Consider the following 22269-nt stretch of genomic DNA (forward strand, 5'->3'; position numbering starts at 1 on the left):
CGCTGCCGTTTACATAATGACTTAATTAAAGTGCGGCGGAAATGTACAATTAGTGTAATTTTTCCCTTCATTAAAACGCAGTCGCTGCTGCTCAAAAGCCTTTCGCCCAGGTTTGGAAGTAATTACCACCGTCTTTAATGCACCTCTGCGTCGGTGTTGTACTCGGCTCGTAATCATCGTCAGGGACGCGTAGATGATGAAGGTTCGTTGCGCCGTGTCCACCGCGTTCCACCGCGTTGTAGACGGAGGCCTCCGCAGGGGTAGTAGGCCAGCATCACGACAGATGTACGTACGTATGTTCAACTTCATTCGAACCCTACGTAGCCAACCGTGATACGTAGGGGGAAGGACAATGAAAATGAACTAAACACAAAAAAGCAGTTCTAATGAAATGAGTTTTAAATCTAGATGATTTAAAAGTGCATAGCTCCAGCGGCTTCCTAATATCGGAAGGAAGAGCGTTCCAGACGGCCGAAGAGGTGCACCTGAAAGCGCGCGATACAGTGACCGTCTTTCTTCGATGGCGGGCCAAAATACGAACCCACGAGTGTCTGGGACGGCCGATCAGATGTTGCCGTGATGGAGAGGCGTTCCAGAGATCCCACACTTCACGCGATCGTGCAAACGTAGGGCACGGCATATGTGAGAGTCCATCACGGCAACTGCGAGGGTCACGGTCGGTGTTCGGAGAGGAGAGTGAGGCATTTGTCCACGGTATCGCTCGCATTAATTGTCTGGCCAGCCGTGAGCCCATCCGTTACCGTGTACCGAGGGTACATCGGTGCCAGTGGAGAGGGGGAGGGTCACGTACCAGTAGAGGTCACATACCAGTAGAGGTCACGTACCAGTAGAGGGCACTCGCGGCCAACGGAGGACTTGGAATCGCTCGCCGTTGTTTTTACGTCGGAAAGACTCGCCGAACGTCGGGAACCTTTTGAAGGAGGGTCCTGCGAGGGTTTCGCATTTGGGAGCGACGCTGCTGTGTTCAATCCCCGGTGGGGTTATTTGCTTCAATAAATAAAGAGTGGCTTGAAGGAACGGAAGGTGAGTGCTTAGATGGATGTTGCGAATACCTCCGATTAGCGCAGTTGCGCTAGAGTGCAGAAGTGTGGTCACCACATCTACGCCTCTATATAAGGAACGAAACGGGTGGACTTCTCCACAATTCTGGCTGTCGCCTGATGAAGCTAGTTGTAATTGCTGGCGAAACGTCGTACTCAGATTGTAAATATTGTTGCTTGGCTCTCCAACACAGCGGTGTGCTGTACTAGTGATGAATTGGCATGTACTGTTTACGTGACAACCCTTACTAGTTGGCTGTGTCGGGTGGTGGCGGGTTCAACGACACATTTAAATATTTACGCGATCTAAATAAAAAAAACCTCTTACGGGTGCGAAAGAAGTTCAACATGCATACATCAGCGGGGGATGAGTCGTATTATCGAGAACGTAAGGGAGTGGGTGAGAATTATATGGTTTGGCCACGTGTTGGGCAGAGGTAACAAAGGTGCATTTGCAGAGATACAATTAAGCGCTCTAAAAGATGGAAGAGTAGCAGGTATGGTTTTATTTCGTAGCCTAACACAGCAGATGAAGAACGTTTTAGTGTGTAGTTGGTCATTCTTTTTTTTATCTCATTCCAAAAAAGTTTTGGCTTCTCACACGAAGTGCGGGCTGGAGCGCATTAACTCTGATGGCCGTTGGCCAGTGATGGGAATTTCACATTCCTAGGGTGGCAGCCACAGCCAAAAAGTAGAACAACTTACTGATGGCTTTGCTATATAGGTGTCTGGTTTAAAATAAACAAATCAAGACTTAGCCCTGCAGTTTCTTGCTCATGCAACTGCTGGCGGAAGGGTCTCCGCTAAGTCGACCCCTCGGCCCTGGATTCGAACCTACAACTTTACGTTAGATTATGCAGTATATAATGTACGTTTTTAACCATCACCTTTTCACTACCCGACAGAGCGCATGGAATCAAGTTGTCACGTCAAGGGCGAATACTGAGCTTTGTTAACACCAGATAGTGCCGGTTGTAAACCTCCAGAAGGTTGTGGGCTCGATCCCGACCCTGACGCCTGCCGTATATTTGAAGTTTGCATGTTTCTCTCCTCGTGGTTGCGTGGATATTTTTCTCCGAGTCCTCCGGCTTTTTCCCTCCACGTTTATGAACTTGCGTTAAGACAATTTAGATATTTTTGCTGCTATGAATTTCCAAATGATGTCACTTTGTTGAGCTATCATTTGTGGCCTATTGAAAAATAAATTAACACCTCAGTGGGCTTTGCCTAGTCGGATGCGGATAGTTTAGTTTTATTTGCATGTGTTTGGGCGATTTGTTTACCTTTCTTGTACTTTTCACTCCTATCGTGTTTTTGTATTGTTTGTTGCTGTAACGTCCTTACCCACCCCGACTGGACATCTGTGAAAAAGAGCTTTATAGCTCATAGGATTTCTCCAGTATAGATAAATATTCTGATTCTGATCCGAACGTTGGACAGAATTGGCAAAACCCTTGCTTGCTTTTCAACTTTTTCTCCTCCGGTTTTATCGAAAAGCCACATCAATCGGCATGTTTGCCCCATGACGTGACGACTTGATATTGATTGGCTCCGTCGGGTGGCTGGAGGGTTATCGTACGAAAACAAAAAATTCACAGAACACCTTCGCGATCTAACCCAGGAAGAAACCAATTACGAATCGTCATAATGTCGGTCGTGAAAGCCTCCGGGTAGAATTAACCGTCCCACTGTAAGAGCCGCCTGGGCCATTTCGCCGCAGCCACAGAGCCATTTACAACTCCAAAGGGAATTTTAAAATCGCTCATTTGAGCGAGCCATATCAAAGCGGAAAACCACGCACGGAGCAATATATATAGGAATATATATTATAGGAATATTATATATATTCCCACGCGTGTGCTTTTCCGCTTTGATAAAGCTCGCTCAAATTAGCGATAAAAATATATATTTATTTTAGCATCTTCCGCGGCATTTGCTGCGCGCCCTAAAAGACGGATGGCTCTTCATTTACACATGAAAGGGGCACAATCATGGGGCGGGTTGCCCGGGGGCCTTCCTCCTCATCCTCGCAGCCCCAATGCATTTTACATAAACCTGTCCTCATGCGCAGGTCGTGCGAGCACGACGTGATGCGCATGTTGTTATTTGCGTGCGGGGTGAAAGTGTTTAGAGGTTTTCCTCTCCCCCATGTCATGTCCTTGCGTAGGTTGTTGTCGTCGATGTTGCCCGAAGGCTAATGGCACTCGGGGGCGAGCGGCGACGTGACCGTTAACAGAATCGTGTAGAATAATTAGTTGTGCCGGAGGAATCTGATGAGCTATGAAGCTCTTTTTCACAGATGTCCAGCACGGCGACAATCTGAGTTCTATGAACCCGACGAGTTTGATTCTCGGGCTAACATCTGCAGTGAATAGTGCAATTAGAACCGCCCCCCGCCTACTCTCCTCACCCTCCACCTACCCTCTCCACCCTCTGCCACCCTGACCCTGCCCACCCTCCCCACCTGGGTCTACCCTCCCCCGCCCCTCGGCTGACAGAAAGCGAACAAGAACAGCCGCTCGTTGGAGCGGTTGAAGAAGAAGCTGTCGGAGCAGGAGTCGCTGCTGCTGCTGACGTCGCCCAGCATGCCGCTGAGGCTCCACACGAAGCACGGCAAGGTACGCCGGCCCACGTGCCGGTCACAGGAACACGCATTGAGATTTCATTTTTGTTTTAGATTCTTTCGCTGCTCTAAAGGGTGGCGCATAAGTCTGGAAGCATTGGAAAAATATTACAAAAAGGGCAATAATAACGCTTTTATTTGCGTACTTTTCTTCACAAACTTTTTGGGACTTGTGCTAAAGCGAGGAATTGCAGTGGGTGTGTCATCGTCGGTGGATCTCCTCGAAGGTCCACTGCGTGGGTTATCTTGTATGGATCCCGTTTCCCTAAACTTTGCAACAAGTTTGCTAGCACAGCTCTGCGTTATTGGCTCGCAGTTTGGATGCAGTCGGTTACATTCAACGGCGACCTCCCTCTGACGCCGATTTCCTACGAGCAGAATTATCTGGACTCGTTCTTCCTTTCTCGGAGACATCTTGGGCCTGCAGAAACAAAAACAATATGATCGAGTTGTTCTTCCTTACGAGTCCAGACTCACGAGCCACCCGGTAGATGTCCACGCGATGGGCCGCTTTTGTTGGGCTGTCATTTGTGGGCCCAGGTCGCTTCTGTAGAAGAAGTTGAGACCTCGGTGAGGTTTTGCCAGTTAGGATGGGGATGGTTTAGGTCTATCTGTATGTTCTAGATTTGAAGCTTTTGTGACTGCAAGTATTCATATTCTTAGGTTTTTTCGGTGAAGTCACGTAGGTAAAAAATGTTAAATTAATAAAAGTAAAATACAAATAAAATTAAAATTAAAATCACGACGTTTCGGAGGCAACACAAGCTTCCGTCCTCAGGTGGAACCGTCACATCACGCTTGCTGTAATCAAGTAAATGAGAGATTCCAAGGGATACTACCCCGTATATATACTGGTTGAGGGGAGGGGGATGGGCCAGGACCGGCCCACTTTTATTATTATGGTAAGGTGCGGCTTGACACTACGGCTATCTGTATGTGTTTGTGCAATTTCGTTTGCCTTTCTCGTGCTTGGCGCCTGCGTCGTGTGCTTGTATTGTTTGTCGTTGTAACGTTTTTACCCCGTGCCCATACTGGACATGTGTGAAAAAGAGCTTCATAGCTCGTCGGATTCTTCCAGTGGAAAACGCACTAGGGGTACGTAGAAGCAAATGAAAACGAATGTCCCAACACGTGCATGTTACGGCTCTTCTTTTCTCCAAACAAGGAGGGCTTTGGCAGCAGTGGAACGGTCCGTGTGCTCTGGGTCTACTAATGAGCCAACAGTGTAAACAGCTTTGACAAACAATAACAATAGAAGGCTTTCCTTTCAAAAAATCGTTCTCGCTGCTTCGTGGCACGGCGTGCATCGGTGTTTTTCTGCTCATTATCAACGCAGCTGAGATCTCCGCTCAAAACCCGTTTACCTTTCGTTACAACAGAACTGTCTGGCCAGACAGGCTTGCTTGCTTTTGTTGTTGTTTTATACATAAATCATGAATATTTATTTATACTGGAGGAATCCGATGCGCTATAAATCTCTTTTTCACAGATGTCCAGTAGTTCGCATGTGAGGTGTGATGTCAGCGGTGTAGCTTTCGAGCGTGCAGGCGGTGCAACTGCCCCAGGGCCCATGAGCTAGAGGAGCCCATGGAGTGGGGGGGGGATTGAACAGTGGGGCTACCAGGGTGCCACGGTGGCGAGATGTTAACTACCTCGCCTAGCATACAGGAGGTCGTGGGTTCGATCCCGACCCTAACGCCCGACGTATATTTGGAGTTTGCGTGTTCTCCCTGTCGTCGCAGTGGATTTTTCTCCGAGTCCTCCGGCTTTTCCCTTCACATTTAGAAACATGCCTTTAGAGCTATGTAGCTCAGTGGACCTTAGCTGGTAAAATAAAAAGTAGTTAAGTTTTTTAGTTTAATTCCCTGCACCAGCATCCATGCCAACCACGCTTACGCCACTATGCGATGTCACATTGTAAAGACCCCAAGATTCGATTGCTCTGTAATCATGAAGTTAATTGACTGCGACTGACATTGGGGCATGGTGAACAATTAGTCGATCTCTGATCCGATTTTACCGCATGTGGTTCGGCGTGGTGTCCGACGTTCTGCTACATTAAAAAAAAATATATTTTACCAGGTAAGGCCCACTGAGCAATACAGCTCTTTTTTCGGAAGCAACCTGCCAACAAATTATAGCTGAAAGAAGGGGCTTATCACGTGCAAATTTATAGCAGCCAAATACTCTAAACGAATGTTTATAAATGTGGAGGGAAAAGCCAGAGGACTCGGATAGAGACGCAAACTCCAAACATAACACAGGCGTCGTGGTCGGGATCGAACCCACGACCGCATGTATACCAGGCGAGGCAACTAACTTGCTGGATGCTCGTTCAGAAATTTAAATTCTGTTTCGCTCCAAACGCTTTGAACGTCTTCGGGGACCGAAACTCCTGGGCACATGGAGCGAAACGTCGGACGTCATTCCAGCGCGTGGAGTAAAACGTTGGACTTCATTTCCGAACAGATCGCGGTTCAAGCCGACAACACATCGGAGGGGATATCCAGCACAACTGAAAACCTGCACAAAATAACCATTGCCATCGTTGTGAAGACTCTGATTTACAAAATATATGAGCAGACAATACGCCTCCTTCATATATCATGGACCCCGATGCAGTTGCACCGCCTACACACTCGAAAGCTGTGTCACTGGTTGTGTGTAATTTTTTCATATATATTTTTTTCTACGTGCTTATCTACGATGCAAAATTACGCATCAGCGTTGAAAAGTCTGATGCACTCCTGCGTCTCTGACTCTTCCCCCCCTCTATCCCCCCCGGCCCCTATCCCCCCCCACCACCAGCCTTACACCTTCCTCCTATCGTCGGACTACGAGCGAGCCGAGTGGAGGGAGGCCATCCAGGAACAACAGAAGAAATGTACGTCACAGAGACCACTGTGTCGCCCCCCACCCCCGTCCGCCTTTTATGCGTACTCATCGGAGCGCGTTGGTGGTGGCGGCGACGGCTCGCGCGCGTGTAAATCCGGCAAACTGTGGAGGAGCAAGGGTTTTGTGGATCGAACAGATTTGTGCACGCTCCGTAAAAACCTGCTTGTCCACGTGCTTGTCCGCTGCAGGCACCGACAGCTTTTCGCTGAGCTCGGTGGAGCTGCAGCTCCTCACCTCATCCTGCATGAAGCTCCAGATGGTTCACAACATCCCGCTCACAAGCAACAAGGACGGTCAGAACTCGCCGAAGCGTAGTTCCTCACTCGCTGTTTTCCCGGGCTCGCTGGCGGACCCGGGGGTTGTAATTGCGTGATGTAATCTTGATTGTAATTATCGGCTAACAAGCCCGTTGTCATTGTACAATTAACCCCGGGGTCTTGGACTTCGGTGATTGGATGAGCCACGCAACTTGTCGCCACAGCAAGAGCGAGAGGTTTTTTCCTAACCCAAGTATGAAAATAATAAGTCGTATCGAAAGCAAGCTGAGCAACACTTTGTCAAATCCGTTTTTGAAAGTAGGTTTTAAAACCAGGGATTTGAGTTGTAAATGCACGGATATAAACTTACAAGCAAAGGCAGGGTCACTCGGTTGCAAAATAAATGATTTGGTACAAATATTGGGAATGGGAATGGGTAATATTAATGAACATTGGTTGAGCCTGTATGGTGAGAGGGTTGTGCGTGCTAGACCACTCCAGGAATCGGCTGATATTTATTACGTTGTTTTACATGTCATAGGACTTTAAACATCTCATTTCCGGATGTCTGAGGTTTTTTTTTTAAGATCTAAAATATCAATGACATTTTTCACTGAATGATGGAATCGCGTAATAACAAATTCCCTCGGAGTAACGTTCGACCAAATCTCACTCTGTCCCCGAATGGCTTGTCCGCCACCAAGCGATAGCGCGCCACGTATTTCCCAGCGTTCTCATTAAACAAACGACTTGCATCTCTTGAAACTCCGCGCATCTGTTTTGGGAGGTTAAACGTTGTGGCGTAATATCGGTGTGACGTACGGCAGGGGTCCGCAAAGCCCGCAGAGAGACCCCCGCTATAAATCCAGCACACTAAACATGGAAAGAATTATCAAATGGCCGGGGGTGAATTTAAAAATAACGTGCGTGTAATTTTGTTTCTGCTTTGCTTGTAAAATGCTCAAACGATCTTGCATACGGCCGCAGTGCGTTTGAGATATTTGGGCAATGTGAGCGACTTGAACTTGTGCTTCTTCTGCTTACGAAGCCAGAAGTCCCATGAGTGCATGGGGGTTGGAAGTTGTCTCTCTCCACAATACTTGTGTTCCGCGTATCTTCTGTAGGCGTATGTACAGACCCATAGACTCCCACTTACAGGATCCCATAGGCTTAAATTCAGATGCATAGACTCGCATACACTTACATGATCGGACTTAAAAAAAAATTGTACGCAATCGCTGAGCACAGAGCCCAAAGGCCAAAAATGCCGGATGGGCAGCAACAACCAGCACCATAAAAGTTGTCATCGATAAGAGTTGATACGTTTCTTGCAATGAGCAAGGTTAGCATTACTTTCCGACGAGCTTGGGAAAAGAAAAGAGAAAGAGAGTAAAAGGGAGGTGTGTGTGTGTGTGTGTGGCGAGCGGTAACGCAGCGCAGTAGTCGACCCGAGTTCGATTCCCGCTCACAGCCAACACCGGTGACGATTAACTCAACCGGTCATGGGCCTCCCCTAGGTCCATTCAGCCTCAAATGAGTACCTGGTGTGGCGTGTAAACATCACCATTGGGGAGACAAAGGCGGCCGGGCGTGGTGCTGGCCACCCACCCCCTCGTGTGTCGTGCCGGCCTTCATAGGTGCTCACTATCAGCACTTGCCCCAACAGTCTGTTAAGGCTATATGGAGGATCTTTGTCTTTGTTTGACTGAGACGTGACGCCGTCTCCTTCCCTCTCCCCACAGACGACGAGTCTCCGGGCCTCTACGGCTTCCTCCATGTCATCGTCCACTCCGCTTCGGGATTCTCCGAGGCCGCGAGTACGTGGGTCACTCGCGTCGGCCGCCTGCTGCCGCTGCGATAGCGATGGCAATGGCGGCGGTGGATGTGCGCACGTTGTACACGCACCCACGCAATCACTCGCTCGCTCACTCGCTTAATCTCCCGATCACTCGCGCCATCACTTGCTCACCCACGCGATCACTCACTCGATCGCTCGCTCGATCACCTGATCACTCGCTCAATCACTCGCGTGATCACCCGCGCGATCAGTTGCTCGTTCACTCGCTCATTCACTCACTTGATCACTCGCTCACCCGCAAGATCACTCGCTCGGCCCCTGCTCAGGCCGCTGTTGGAATTCACTGGGTCACGCCGAGTTGGTGAAGGCGGCGGGGAGCATAGACATGGCTGCATTGAAGTGCGGCCGAGCACAATAGCGGCGCTTTCCTCACCGCCCCGCTGGCTGCTGGCCGCTGTGCAGCCCGGTGCGTCGAGAGTCAATTAAACAAAGTGTGGGCCTCGTCCTTTCCGTGGCTCTTGAGGATCTGGATTAATCGGTGGTAATTACGTTGCGATGAAAATCTGCATTTCACCAACTTGCCAGTTGTTTTAATGAGTTGTGATCTTGGTTGAGTCATTGGGTTGCAGCGGTGGCGCTGCTGTGGTTAGCGCACCGTCATATGAACCTGGGGACCTGAGTTTCATTCCTGGCCACGGCTAACATCAGCGGCGATTGATATTTAAACCAGTCCCAGATGCCCGCTCACCCCCCACCCTCACGAGTTCACCTTCCCACACTGACCAGTGTGGTGAAGTATGGTTAAATAACGACCATTACCGACATGGCAGTGGATTGACAATGGGCTCTAAGTTACCATTAATTTGGTAAATACTTACATTTTTCTTCAAACGCAGTGCTTCATTTTTTTACAAACATTTTATTATTTCTTTCTTGTCCAGGAGAACGTCGTTGATTCAAAGACTCTTTTTGATTATTAGGGTCCTGCCTTGGGCCGTCCTCGCGAATGTTCGTAGAAACGCAGCAAAGTAAACACATCGCGATAAGAAAAATATTGACGCAATCTATTGTCACGCCAGTGGTGTTGTGGGATTGCGAGCACGCACAAAATCTAATTTGGCAATAACGGCAGCCGTGATGCCATTTAGGGAGCTGAATACGCCTCGCATTATTGCATTTGCAAACGTTCCGTGTACCGGTGCAGTAAACTGCTTTATCGTGTTGTATGATTGCAATGTTCCACATTTTGCCAGAGCCCCTTGATGCAATAACAAACAAAAAAATAAACCGCCGTATAATGACGAACCTACGCCGATTCGACGGCGTGCCCGCCACCTTGCGTGTGCCGACATTCGGCGATCGTGGCGCTCCCAGAAGAACCGTTTTCACGTTTTGTTAAACGCCGCGTGATTTCGTTGCAAAAGTTATTCCCTTCTCCGATGAGCACCGAGGAGGTGCTCATCTCCTACTTCACAGCCCCTGAAGCCAGGAGTGGAAATTCCACATTCCTGCATGGTGGCAGGGGGGGCGAGGACAAGTCGATTCACCGGAAAAGACTCCTGTTGACTTGCCCGCAGAGTGGTAGCCGTTTTACCGACCCCCCGGGGGGGGATGATTCATCGAGTCAAACCCCCAAAGCAGGATCTGAACTCGCAAACCCTCTGGAGGCTGCGAGGCACTCTCTCTGCCACTGGGCCGCCCGGCCTGCTATTATAACAAATACATGCAAACACTTGTGGATTGCATTGTTTTGGTAAATTGAACGTTTTCAATCACGTTCCCTCCACCACAGATCTCTACTGCTCACTGGAACTGGACTCCTACGGCTATTTCGTGAACAAAGCTCGAACGCGAGCCTCCAGGGACACCACCGAGCCCGAATGGAATGAGGTAACGACGGCAAAGGCTCTCAACCCTGCAATATCTCATGGGCCTTGATTGCCCGTCGGCCTTGATGCAATTGCGACGCTCGATTTAACGTGTAGGCTATCACGACCAATATTTAGGTGTTTCTTTGGTTGGGTCAGATCACGTAAATGCTAAACGGCTCTTGTGTTTTTTTCCGTCTAAGCAGTAACAGGGTTACGTAATACGGCAAGGCCACGTGACCGATATCAACACTCGACTGAGGGCGGGGAACAGTGAGGGGGAGGGGGGCGGCCGTTGGGCAATCCGGACATTCGATGCTCCGGCCGTGTGACCGATTTCAGGAACATCCTTCCTTTGCGTCGTTCCCGAACGGCAAAAAAAAAAAACCTGTTGCACTTAAAATCCTGTGATTTATTCTTGCAGTTCATTTGCAGGCTTTGACCATAGGCTAAAATATTTTAATGTATGTTATTGAGTCGAATTTCAGGTATGCAAAGGTGCAGCCCCTGCAATTGCTTGCTCATGGCACTTCTGGCAGAAGGGCCTCCACTCGAGGGAGCTGTATAGTGCCCCCTCTAAGAGTCGGCATTTGGTCTATTCTTCCACGCTGACCAATTCGGCAGGGGTGGGAGTCACCACACTTTACCACTCCACATGCGACTTGCCGACTGACTGACTGTGTTGCACCTACATATATTTGCGACTGGGCAGGAACTTAAGTACACACCCGTAGACTTACACATACTGGGCCGGTAGGGGAGTGAGATTAGATGGGATAGGATGGGGGGGAATCTTGAGCCAATGACGCTTGCCTTTTTTGTCAAAAGCGTGGGCGATTGCTTTTGAAACAAAACAAAAAAACAAAAAAAGATATTTAAACTCTTTCTATTTTACCAAGTTAAGGCCCACTGAGCTATGTAGTTCTTTCTCAGATGGGTCCTGGCCACAAATGATAGCTCAACGAAGTGGCTTATCGCATGTAAATTTCTGGCAGCCAAACACTCGAAATGCACGTTGATTTTAAATGTGGACGGAAAAACCGGAGGACCCGGAAAAAACTTCACGCGACCACGGGTAGAGAGATACACGCAGACTCCAAATATACAGCAGGCGTCAGGGTCGGGATCGAAGCCATGCCCTCCTGTACACCAGGCAAAGCTCAAGTTTCAATTTTCATTTATTAGGTATAGCCCTGTGAGCCATTCGGCTCTTGAATCGGGTGCAACAGCAACAAACAAAAAAACTAAAACATGAACAAGAAAACATCTTCAAGTGACTATGTGCAAACAGAAAATCCAAGAAAAGACAGCAAAATATTGCAGAAAAAGCACCGTACACCAACGCCAACGCTGTGTGCAACAAAGCAGTTGACATCTCGCCACTGTGGCGCCCACAAACAAGCAACACACTCGGAAATTGACGCGCGTGTGTTGCCCCCCCCCCCCCCCCCCCCGTCAGGAGTTTGAGATCGAGCTGGAGGGTTCGCAGAGCCTGCGCATCCTGTGCTATGAGAAGCGCCACGAGAAGGGCAAGCTGAGCAAGGGCGACGCCCAGACCAGCGACCTCATCCTGGGCAAGGGACAGGTGCAGGTGAGGGAGCAGGCGCCGGCCTTGCGTGATCCCCCCCACCCCTCACGGCTGAACGAGCTCACCGCTTTTTATTTTACCAGTTGAGGCCGACTGAGCCACGTAGATGTTTTTTCCGAAGCGAACCTGGCTATCGCAAATGATAGCTCAACGAGAAGTGGCTTACCACGTGGAAATGTATAGCAGCAGCCAAATACTCTTCAACGAGCTACGTATCATACATGCATTGAACGTATCGTAACGTATCATATTGTACTGTACTCACCAAGATTCGTACGCTGCTGCGTTTGCCTGCCGCGCAAAATTTAAAATATTTTACAATTTTGTCGTATCGCTATCGCCATCGTAACATAGAAATATCGTAAGTCGGACCATCGTAACTCGGACACTATCTGTATGACTTTGTCAGAAACGATCTGGCCACAAATGATAGCTCAATGAAGTGGCTCATTACGTGGAAATTTAAAGCAGCCAAATACACTAAACACATGTTGTTTCTAAATGTGGAGGGAAAAACCGGAGGACCCGGAGAAAAATCCACGTGACTACGGGGAGAGCGTTCAAATTCAAAATATACAGGCGACAGGGTCGGGATCGAACCTACGACCTCTTGTATGCCAGGCGAGGTAGTTAACATCTCGATACAAAAGCGCCCTGCTGTTGTGTCGGTGGTTCAGAGATGAGGGTGGCAATTCCCAAGCACGGTGTGCTCGCTTCAATGTCTCGGCCACTCAACAAAGCGCCTTGCATCACATCTCATCTCAACCATCATTCCATTGCTCTGCTGCAGTGTATCCCAGGAGACCCGCTGATGGCAGCTGTCCCTATGCAGCACACGGTGTACACAGCGCCAGCCTGCAAATAATAATCACTAGCTTCTTTGCCCGTCTTAGGACGGAAGCTGTAATATTTACGTGTAAATTTAATGGCAGTGAATCTTGCACGAAAGTATGTCATCAAACACTTCACTGCATTTCACTGTAGCACTGTATTAATGGCAGTGATTCTTGCACAAAACTACGTCATAAAACACCTCACTTGATGTCACTGTAGCACTGTATATAAACTGACCTTCAATTTGTTCAAATTCACTGCTCTGATACTTTATTCTCTTCTGCTTTCGGTCGCTGGGGTTAAAATAAATTAGAATTCGATGCAATATATGGAAAATCACCGAGAAATGTCTGTTTTACCATAATGTAGAAGCATCAATTAGACTTACCTTTTGACTCAAGTGCTGAAGAAATAAATAAAGACACCAAATCCACTTTGTTGCTTCGCCCAGGACTTGGATTCACCACGCCCGGCCGCCTTTGTCCACACAGAAAACCAGTTACTCGTTTGAGGCTGAGTCGACCTAGGGGAGGCCCAGGACCAGTTAAAATAATCGTCACCGGTGGTGGCCGTGAGCGGGATTCGAACTTGGGTCTTTTATATATATGGAGATTACTTGCTTAAATGCCCCAGAATATTAAAGCACCTTATAACACACATCTCACCTCAACCATTCCAAAGCCCTGCTGCTGTCTCGCCTAGGGGACCCCTTGGTGGCAGCTGTCCCTTTATTGTGCAAGGTGGTCGCAGCACAAGCCTACAATGGACATTTGTCTACGGGTAGGCAGAGATGTTGCTTTGTAGTTTTCCCCAATTAAGTAATCTGAGAGTAATTGACCCATGTTAGTGAATTTGGATCATGACGCTGGCGTGCATGGGCCTACTTTTTTTTTTTAATAACGTCACGGGAATCTATTTAACGTCCAGCGGAAGCAGGTGGGGTGACGCGTTCACGGTTAATGCACCCGCAGTTTGATCCCGAATTGTCACAATTGTGTGTTACAATTGCTGTCATGCAAAGACATCGGAAAATACGTGCCATCGTGTTGAGGGCTGCGTTTATCATCATATCCGCATAGACCTGTATGCAGGAAAGCCTCACTGAGTCTCAAGGACTCTTTTTCAGAAGGCTCACGTTACATTGGGATGTTTTGGCCAGTTCTATTAATGAACATTCAAGCTTCATATGGGAGGAAACTGGAGTAGAGTACTTGGAAAAAACCCAATTTACCACGCATAAAAGGGGGTTACCACTCAAAGCTCCACACAGGTGGATTCAACATTTCGTTGCTGTAGTGACATCTCTTGGGAACCTTGCAGCTTAGGCTCGCTCGGTATCCCCAGGCAGCTTCCACATCCGAGGAGTAGCCAGGCTCATCCCTGCTTATCTTCATGAGGCCTGGCGAGCAGCCAACGCATTGAGGGTGATTTAGCCAGAGGCTCGTAGTCAATGTGCTGCTGATGTAAGCATGCCTGAAGTTCTATTTTGTGTTTCAGAATGTATCTTATATATATAATAAAAAAATGGGACTCTCATTAGCGGTCTCAAACTTACCTAATCCGTTGGTAAAAAAAATCCCTAAGTGAAAATCAAGGTGCCCTAAGTGCATTAGCGGTTTTTAATTTCCCGTCTTGGCAGCGTGATTGGGTGTTTGGTTTATAATTGCCGAATCCTTGCCCTCGTCAAAATAGCATCTGCTGGCATGCGTGCGTGCGCGGCGTTAAAAATATCCAGATATGGCCATCCGCTTTCCTCTGACTCGAATAGTAGCCCTTCATTGAGCACTAAAAATATAATACCGACTCAGGCTCTGATTCACAGTCTTTTCAGCAGCGCGAGAGTCAAGGATGTGTCTCTGGGGAATTCTTTTTCACGATAGGATTTCCAGCCGCTTCAACGTTGCCTATGTGCCTCATTCCAAGCAACACATGGATATAAACATCCGAGTATTTCTATATTTCAGCCGGTGAACACCCACTGTATGAGATTATTATTATTATTATATTACGCCGGGTGCTGTGAAACGGCCAGGCGTGTTTGCCACGTGTTGAAGATGTTTGTGGTTCAAGCCCCACGGCCGCCCTGGTTGATATTAAAAAAAAGTTTAATGAGCAATTGAAGGTTTAACACGTAGGCTTTCGCGACCAATATCATAAATTGACGCGATCTAACCCAAAAAACCTCTTATGGATGAGCAATTGAAGTTGGTGCTCATCTTCTGTTTACACAAGCTGAGCCATCGGTGGAAATTCCGCATTTGTTACGGCTGAGATGAGTCCGTTCATTCATAGCACAACTACTATTGAATTCCCCACCAAAAGTGGTAAACATATTATCCAGCCAAGGTTTGAATTCGCAACCTTTTCAATTTGCTGAGCCACCTGGCCGGTTCTGGTTAATGCCGCAGGTGTGTTCACCATAACAATGCGTGCCGCCTGTTTCACATTGGACGTAAAAGAACCCGTGACGGTGTTGGGAAAAAAAGAGTAGGCCACGGTTCAAATTGCCAAATAAGAAAAATTACTTGCAATTTCTTAGATTGCCAACACGTAACAATTATCGCCCCCAACTGCATTATCTCGCTGGACCTTACTGAAAAAGGTCCAGACCGAGTGAGGCTTTTCTGGGTAAACAAATTTAATAATAATAATAAACATAAATATTACATTTTGATTTAAAGCTTTCGTGACTGCAGGGATTCAAGGTCCAGACCGAGTGAGGCTTTTCTGGGTAAACAAATTTAATAATAATAATAAACATAAATATTACATTTTGATTTAAAGCTTTCGTGACTGCAGGGATTCATATTCTTGGTTCTTTCGGTAAAGTCACGTAGAAGGGAAACAATAAAATAAATAAATAAATATATAACCCTATCAAATTCTCACGACGTTTCGACTGCAACACAAGCAATCTGATGATGATTGCTTGTGTTGCAGTCGAAACGTCGTGAGAATTTTATAGTTTTACATTTCTTCATTTATTGTGTTCTTGTTTTCCTTCTTTCGTGAGCACGGTTATTGAAATAAGATCTGCTTTGTTTTATTTGAATACGAGACAGTGTCATTGTAGTGATGAAATTATTTTTAGAAACGTATTGCCACATCGCTTAGCCACGCGTCTGTTTGCCTACGCGGTGTGATGTCGTTTTTTAAAAATGAATTAATTTAACAGCACGTGTGAGCACAATGTTATCTCGAGACGCTGGCACACTGACGGTGTGGCTGTAAAATCCATTGTGCAATCAGTCACCTCGCGGTACCAGTCTTGCCACTCGCTTTGCTGGTTGGCTCCGTGAGTCATGGATTGTTTGAAACGTGAGAGTGGACACGTCTTCACTGAACGGGCATGGCGGTGTAGTAATAGTTTTTTTCCCTTTTAACTGGTACAAAAACTGACACCTTTATACAAGGGATCATGTTTGCAATAACCACAACACAAGCAGTCAAAATGCAAACAAAAAGATACAACTCTGATAATGTTAATGATATGCATTGTCCTTGAAGTTGATTGGTCCACACCCGAGACAGCTTTTCTTAGAGCCTAGTCTCCATTGGTGTTGGACCAGATGACGCCAAAAGGCGTACAACTCAAAAACAGCGCACTATCAGAGTATTGAGAGCTCGGGGTAAGCAGTTTTTGTACCAGTTGAAAGGGTAAAAACCTATTACTATATTTTGCCACTGGCAAAGGAGGTTTCATAGTGGGCATGGCGGTGTTCTGGCATCGGAGTTGTGTGGAAGCAGCTTACTGGGGGACAATTCATGAATTGACCGAAAATTAATTAATTTCAGACAAATAATTAAGACGTTTATTTTAGACGGCGTATAAATAACTCAAATGAAGTGGACAAAAAAGCGAGCGGTCTTCAGTTGCAATTGATCTTTTGAGTGTTGTTTATTCTCGTTCAGAGTGTGTTGTCTGCAGTGCATTGTATTTTGTCTGTAGTCACTTCCTTTTGGAGTAATTATCCCAAATGCCACCTCTATTCTGGCACCGTGAGATGCATACTGCATGTGAGGTATGGTATAACCTAAAAATCAAGACAATCTTACTTTTACATTGGTCTTTGACCCTTTGCGGTCATTCGTGTTGGTTATAATGAGTCACCCCCTTAAACTTTTCCCGTCTCATAAAACCCTGACTCAGGTTTCTTGAACTAGACCGTGGGCGTTAGGGGTGCGTTGAGGACCTGGACCATTTCCTGTTTCCAGGTCTGGGTTCACGGCGTCGCTCAGACAGACTAGTCATCGTCAAACCAGAACGTCTGCATTAGCTTGCTGTTTGTTTTGATACTTTTTCAAGCTTCATGCCAATTTACCAAACATTATTTAAAAAACACGTTTTTTTTGTTCTGAATAGCTCGAGTTATACGAACATTTACGTGAAAAAAAAATGTTCTGACATGCTGCAGTATTTTTTTTTGTGAATTGTATCATGACACCGCCGTGGTGTCATGGTTAGCGGCACTGGATTCGCAATCCAGAGGTTCCAAATTGGTGCAAGTTTCTTAAATCCCTCTCCGTCCCCGCCTCTGTCCAACCGGCAGTGTACATGAGTGCACCCGAGTCGGTCCATCGTCAGCTCTCGTATGGTGGGGTAAAGCGTGGGTACTCCCCCACCAACATGTCTCAGGTGGTGGGGTAAAGCGTGGGTACTCGAATGGAGGGGCTTTCTTGAACTCCCTCTGGTGGAGGCTCCTTTGGTGGAGACTCCTCTGGTGGAGACTCCTCTGGTGGAGACTCCTCTGGTAGAGACTCCTCTGGTAGAGACTCCTCTGCCAGCAGTGGTGTGAGCAAGACATCGCAGGGCTGCACCTTGACCGTAATAAAAACAAAAACTCAGTTTTTGTGCAAAATAATTTGGACATTTCTGCTCCGTGAATTTTGTAACGAGGCGAATAACCAAACAGGGCCCACCTCCACCCCCTTTCTCCCCTCTCGCAACGCTTCATCAACCCATCCACTTCGGCCGTGCACGAATATTTAGCCTGGAAGATCATTTTCAACTTCTACATGTCCTGACAGTCCGTAGTGCGGCTGGCTGGCTGGCTGGGGTGGGGAGGGGTGTGGGGGGTGCTGGATAGGAGCAAGGGAGAAAATGTATTTTAGAAGCCTTCTCTGTGGCCCACATATTGTGTTTGCAGGCAAAGAACCACCCAAGCCGTTAATGTTTTTGGCGGCCGATGCCGAGACGAGCCGGACTTGGGTCCTACCAACCGGTTGGGGGAATGATCGGGCGGTCCGCGTAGTTGAAAAAAGAAAATGTTGCAAATTAAATATGGAACTTCCGTTTGCCCCGGTGCTAACCCTCTGCAGTCTCAAGAGCAAACGAGGCTTCGGATGCGTCGTTCTCACGGCTGCTGGAAAGCAGACGAGAGCGGTGCTGGGCTGTTCCAAGAATTTCCCAGCAGGACTTATCGCTCGTTTACCAACGTTTTAAGAGCTGCGTGGTTCTGTGGGCTGGAGTCCTTCCATTCCATGCCCTCTTGCCCCTCCCTCCCGATCCGACATCCCTCTTTGGCTACGGAGAAGTAATTAGAAAATGGATAACATTTTAGTTAAGTGTAGGTTCACCAAGTACTGCAGAGAAAAAAAACACTTATTGTATTATAAAAAATCGGAACTTATTTTTCCAGCCTTTCAGCTCGAAAAATGTATAGTGCTACCCCTACTTAGTAAATCAGAGGTCATTTGAAAAGATCTCCGTAGTTGTTCTGTGGTGTCCACTTCTTTGAGCCATTGTCTAACACGGGGATTTGCCCTGCTTATATACGAGAATTCCAAATAGCTTTTTTGTCTTGTGACATGATATCCATAATATTTGTACAACATATATAAATTAGTATTCAGGAATCCTTGGGTTAGGTTTAACTATGCCAAGCTAAAATCTTTTACTTTTGTAATTTTACACTTTTGTTTTTGTTACATAAACAGCAAACTCGATTGATCACACAATTGTCCTGTGCATACACGAGTCTGCTAGTAGGGGGGGGGGATGATTGCTATGCACTGTATTATCACAAGAGAATAAAATATGTTATCTTCTTGGTTGTTTCGGTAAAGTCACGTAGAATGGAAATAATAAAATAATACAAATAAAACATAATAAAATAATTCTCACGACGTTTCGGCTACAACGCAAGCAGCCGTCCTCAGGTGAAGAACAGGTCTGTCGAGAAGACAGAGTCTGAATGACAACCCCAGGCTTGGAGCGTCTTTTTTAAGCTGGGTTGGGGGGGGGAGCGCCTTGACAAAATAATTTGCATATCAAGAGGTGTTATTGTTGATATTGCTCATTAAACAAAAACTATTTGTGGGCCTGCAATGAGGAGTGAGCACGAGCTCCTCCAGCAGTGGATAGACAGTGGTTAATGATAACTGACCATGATCAATACAAATGTGATTCATGTCAGCTCGGTGCTGTTGTAAGCAATTCTAGAGGGATGGGGTATGGGAGTGCTGCAGGGGCACGTTTCATCACTCTTGCGTTTTCGTGTGACGCGCCCTGTGTGGACACGATCGCCAAACAACCCTGGCACGAGTGGTTCATCTGTGGACGTTTTGCAGCCGCATTAAAACCCGCCACTCTTCACCCGAGCCGGCTGGAGGCTGCGCGAGCGTATGTTTGTGTGTACGCGGCATCGTCTCGCTGAACCAGAGTTCTCGATTGCTTGTAAGTCTCAACTCCCCCCACCCACCCGGGGAATAAGGAAGAAAAATCACGCACGTGCGTGGATTCTCCTTGCAACGCTCGGAAGTATTTAATGGGCGAAGTACGGTCAGACAGCTCCCGTGAACAAGAGAGCGTGTGGGAGGGCTCCATCCAGCAGTAGATTCATGACAACAATAAATGTCTATAGTGCATGTTTTTCACGAACCGGATGCATTTGTTCCTGTCGAGAACTTTTGTCGGCCCCTCTCTGTCACGCTGGATATATGAGAAAAAATAGTTTTATAACTCATCTGATTCCTCCAGTATAAATACATATTCCGATTCACGTAAAGTTGATGACAAAGTGCAAGAACGAATGTGCGCGGGGCTGCGTGTTGGATTTGGGGAAAACCTGAGCCGTGGCAAAAAACAACCAGCTTTTGGCCACCTCGTGTTTAACCCCCCTTGCAAAACAATCTTCTTGAAGCTCGAATTGGCACAAGCTGACGGGCGTTTACCGCACCCGGCGTCGACTGAAGGTCCGGTAAATGGCCCTGCTCGCCCTATACTTGTTTCCGGTGATGCCCGTGTAGCGACTACCTTGCCACAGACCTGCGAGCAGCTTCAGCGGCGGCAGCTATGGTTGGTGGCGGTGGCAGCCACGCAGGGTTGGGTAGGGGCATTGTGACGGCATCGGCTTGGCCACTGGGTGACGTTGTGACTCAACACAGCTCAGCAGCCTGACTATCCCCCCCCCCCTCCATTGCCCCACCCCACCATCGTTTAGCCGCCTCTTACACTCCCACCAACCCAACCCAGTCAAAGACACTGGCTGTTTCACATTACGGTGGACGCACATGCGCGAGAGGACTTCCCAGCAGAGCGGCCCGGTTTTGAGGCGCGATAATGCTTTCCGTGAAACCTGCGTCAGATCTCCAGATGCCCGTGTGATGTACTCTGAATTTTTTTTCATTGCCGAAGACAGATATTTTAGCGTTTTTCGTTCGAGGGAAGCGGGTTGAACGACGCTCGTCGGAAGATTGAATTTTTGCGTGCGAAGAAAACGTGGCTTTCTTTTTTGTGCGTGTTTATTTTCTGGAAGATTTTTGTTCGTCTACTCGCTTTCCGGCATAATATATTTTGGTTGTCGACCTGATTAGATTTGGGATAATTAGGGTCGTTAAAATAATCGATTGCCTTGGCACGCAATGTGAACAATGCTGAGGCTGTTCTAACGTCAAAAGCACAAGCCTTGGTAGATTATTCCCGACAGATTGTTCAGTGTGATCCGGATACAGATATCATTCTCGGTTCCAGTCGGCTTCGTGTAGCCATTCGCAAAATATATAAATGCGGCACATAGGAATTTTTACGTTTTTAAATTGTAGGAGAATAACATTCTTTTTTATTTTCTTTAATTTAGTCGCAGTTTCACGCTCTTAAGCAATCCCTGACTAAACATTGCTCTATTCAAGTAGCATATTTGTTCGTTTTTACCCATTTGACCTTCCAACAGTGTAGTTCGTTGCTTGCTGCTTGGCAAATTTTTGAGACCTTAATTCCCTTCTACCCCGGAGCGTCGATAAAAAAATAAAAAAATCGGAAAAATCGCAGAGCTTTCGCTGCAAGAGAAAAAAGAATTGCGAGGAAGAAATCGCTTGCTCGCAAGCGGGCTGCTAGCGTCTGCTCCGGGCTGCTTGGGTTTGCTCGGGGCTCCTCGGGTCGCCGTGGCCAGCCGAGCGATGATGACGGGCGTGCTGATGGGAGACTGCTCCGTGCCGGACTCTGGGCCCATTGCCCCACGTGTCTCCTCCTCGCCCGTGGCCGAGGCCAAAGAGCGTGGGAAGGCGGTGCGCAGCGGAGCCAGGCTCTGGCGGGACCTCCGCACCAAAATCCTCGGCCATAAGGTTTGATTTTCGTTTCACCCGCGCCTCAGCTCGCAATAGGAAAAAAACGAAAAAGCCGCTGTAATTATGATTGACTTTTTTTTTTACGTAAATAAATGTTTTTGGTGAGATGCAAAAGTTTGTAAAGTTTTGTAGTGTCCTCTATTGTAATTTAAACTTGTTTTTTGTTATTTGTCGTTGTTTGGTAAGCGGTAAAATCTGAGAACAGCACATCAGGGAACACAACTGCAAAAACCTACCTAGTAGTTGTAAGTGTTTTATACAGTACTTGTGTGGGCCTCAACATCAAGTAAAAATTGTTTATGACAACGAGGATTCAGTAATGTCAATCATATACTCACAATTGAGCGCGATATTAATCATGACGACAATAATGGCTGATATTATTTACACAAGAAAATCCTGGCCGTGGCTCGAGACTTTTTCAGGGGGTTTCTGCATCGGAGCGTTTGGCTCATTGAACTCGCGAGCAGTGCGATAACGATGATAACGATGATAACAATGATGACGATGACATTGGTGCCCGTGGGGATGAAACCGTTAACGACGTTAACGTTCTCTAAGCGGACGAGAGTCCTTTGAGAGAGTGGAGAAAATGCACGTTGCCGAGGAGATTATTTGGTGATGCTGCTGCATTGGCATTGGTGGCCGAGGACAAGTAACAAAACAACAAAACTCAACGCAGTTGTGACTAACGCAGCCCCAGTGTTAGGTGACGTTTCAGGCAATGGTCCTTCTCCATAGCACATTAATGAAGAGACACGAGAGAGTTGAAGGCTGCAT

The 22269-nt window shown here is 47.3% G+C and overlaps 1 protein-coding gene across 2 annotated transcripts in view; it reads left to right on the forward strand.

Moving 5' to 3' along the window:
- Positions 1 to 22269, forward strand: part of LOC144730968 (breakpoint cluster region protein-like) — a 126689-nt gene that overhangs the window by 65898 nt on the left and 38522 nt on the right. For both annotated transcript variants that reach the window (XM_078611863.1, XM_078611864.1), the window contains 6 exons: positions 3560 to 3679; positions 6493 to 6568; positions 6768 to 6872; positions 8579 to 8653; positions 10427 to 10524; positions 11962 to 12093. In XM_078611863.1, the coding sequence (XP_078467989.1) occupies positions 3560 to 3679; positions 6493 to 6568; positions 6768 to 6872; positions 8579 to 8653; positions 10427 to 10524; positions 11962 to 12093 (606 nt within the window). The remainder of the gene's footprint in view (positions 1 to 3559; positions 3680 to 6492; positions 6569 to 6767; positions 6873 to 8578; positions 8654 to 10426; positions 10525 to 11961; positions 12094 to 22269) is intronic.

This window comes from Lampetra planeri, chromosome 37 (assembly GCF_965212315.1).
Source record: "Lampetra planeri chromosome 37, kcLamPlan1.2.h2, whole genome shotgun sequence".
Classification (NCBI taxonomy): domain Eukaryota; kingdom Metazoa; phylum Chordata; class Hyperoartia; order Petromyzontiformes; family Petromyzontidae; genus Lampetra; species Lampetra planeri.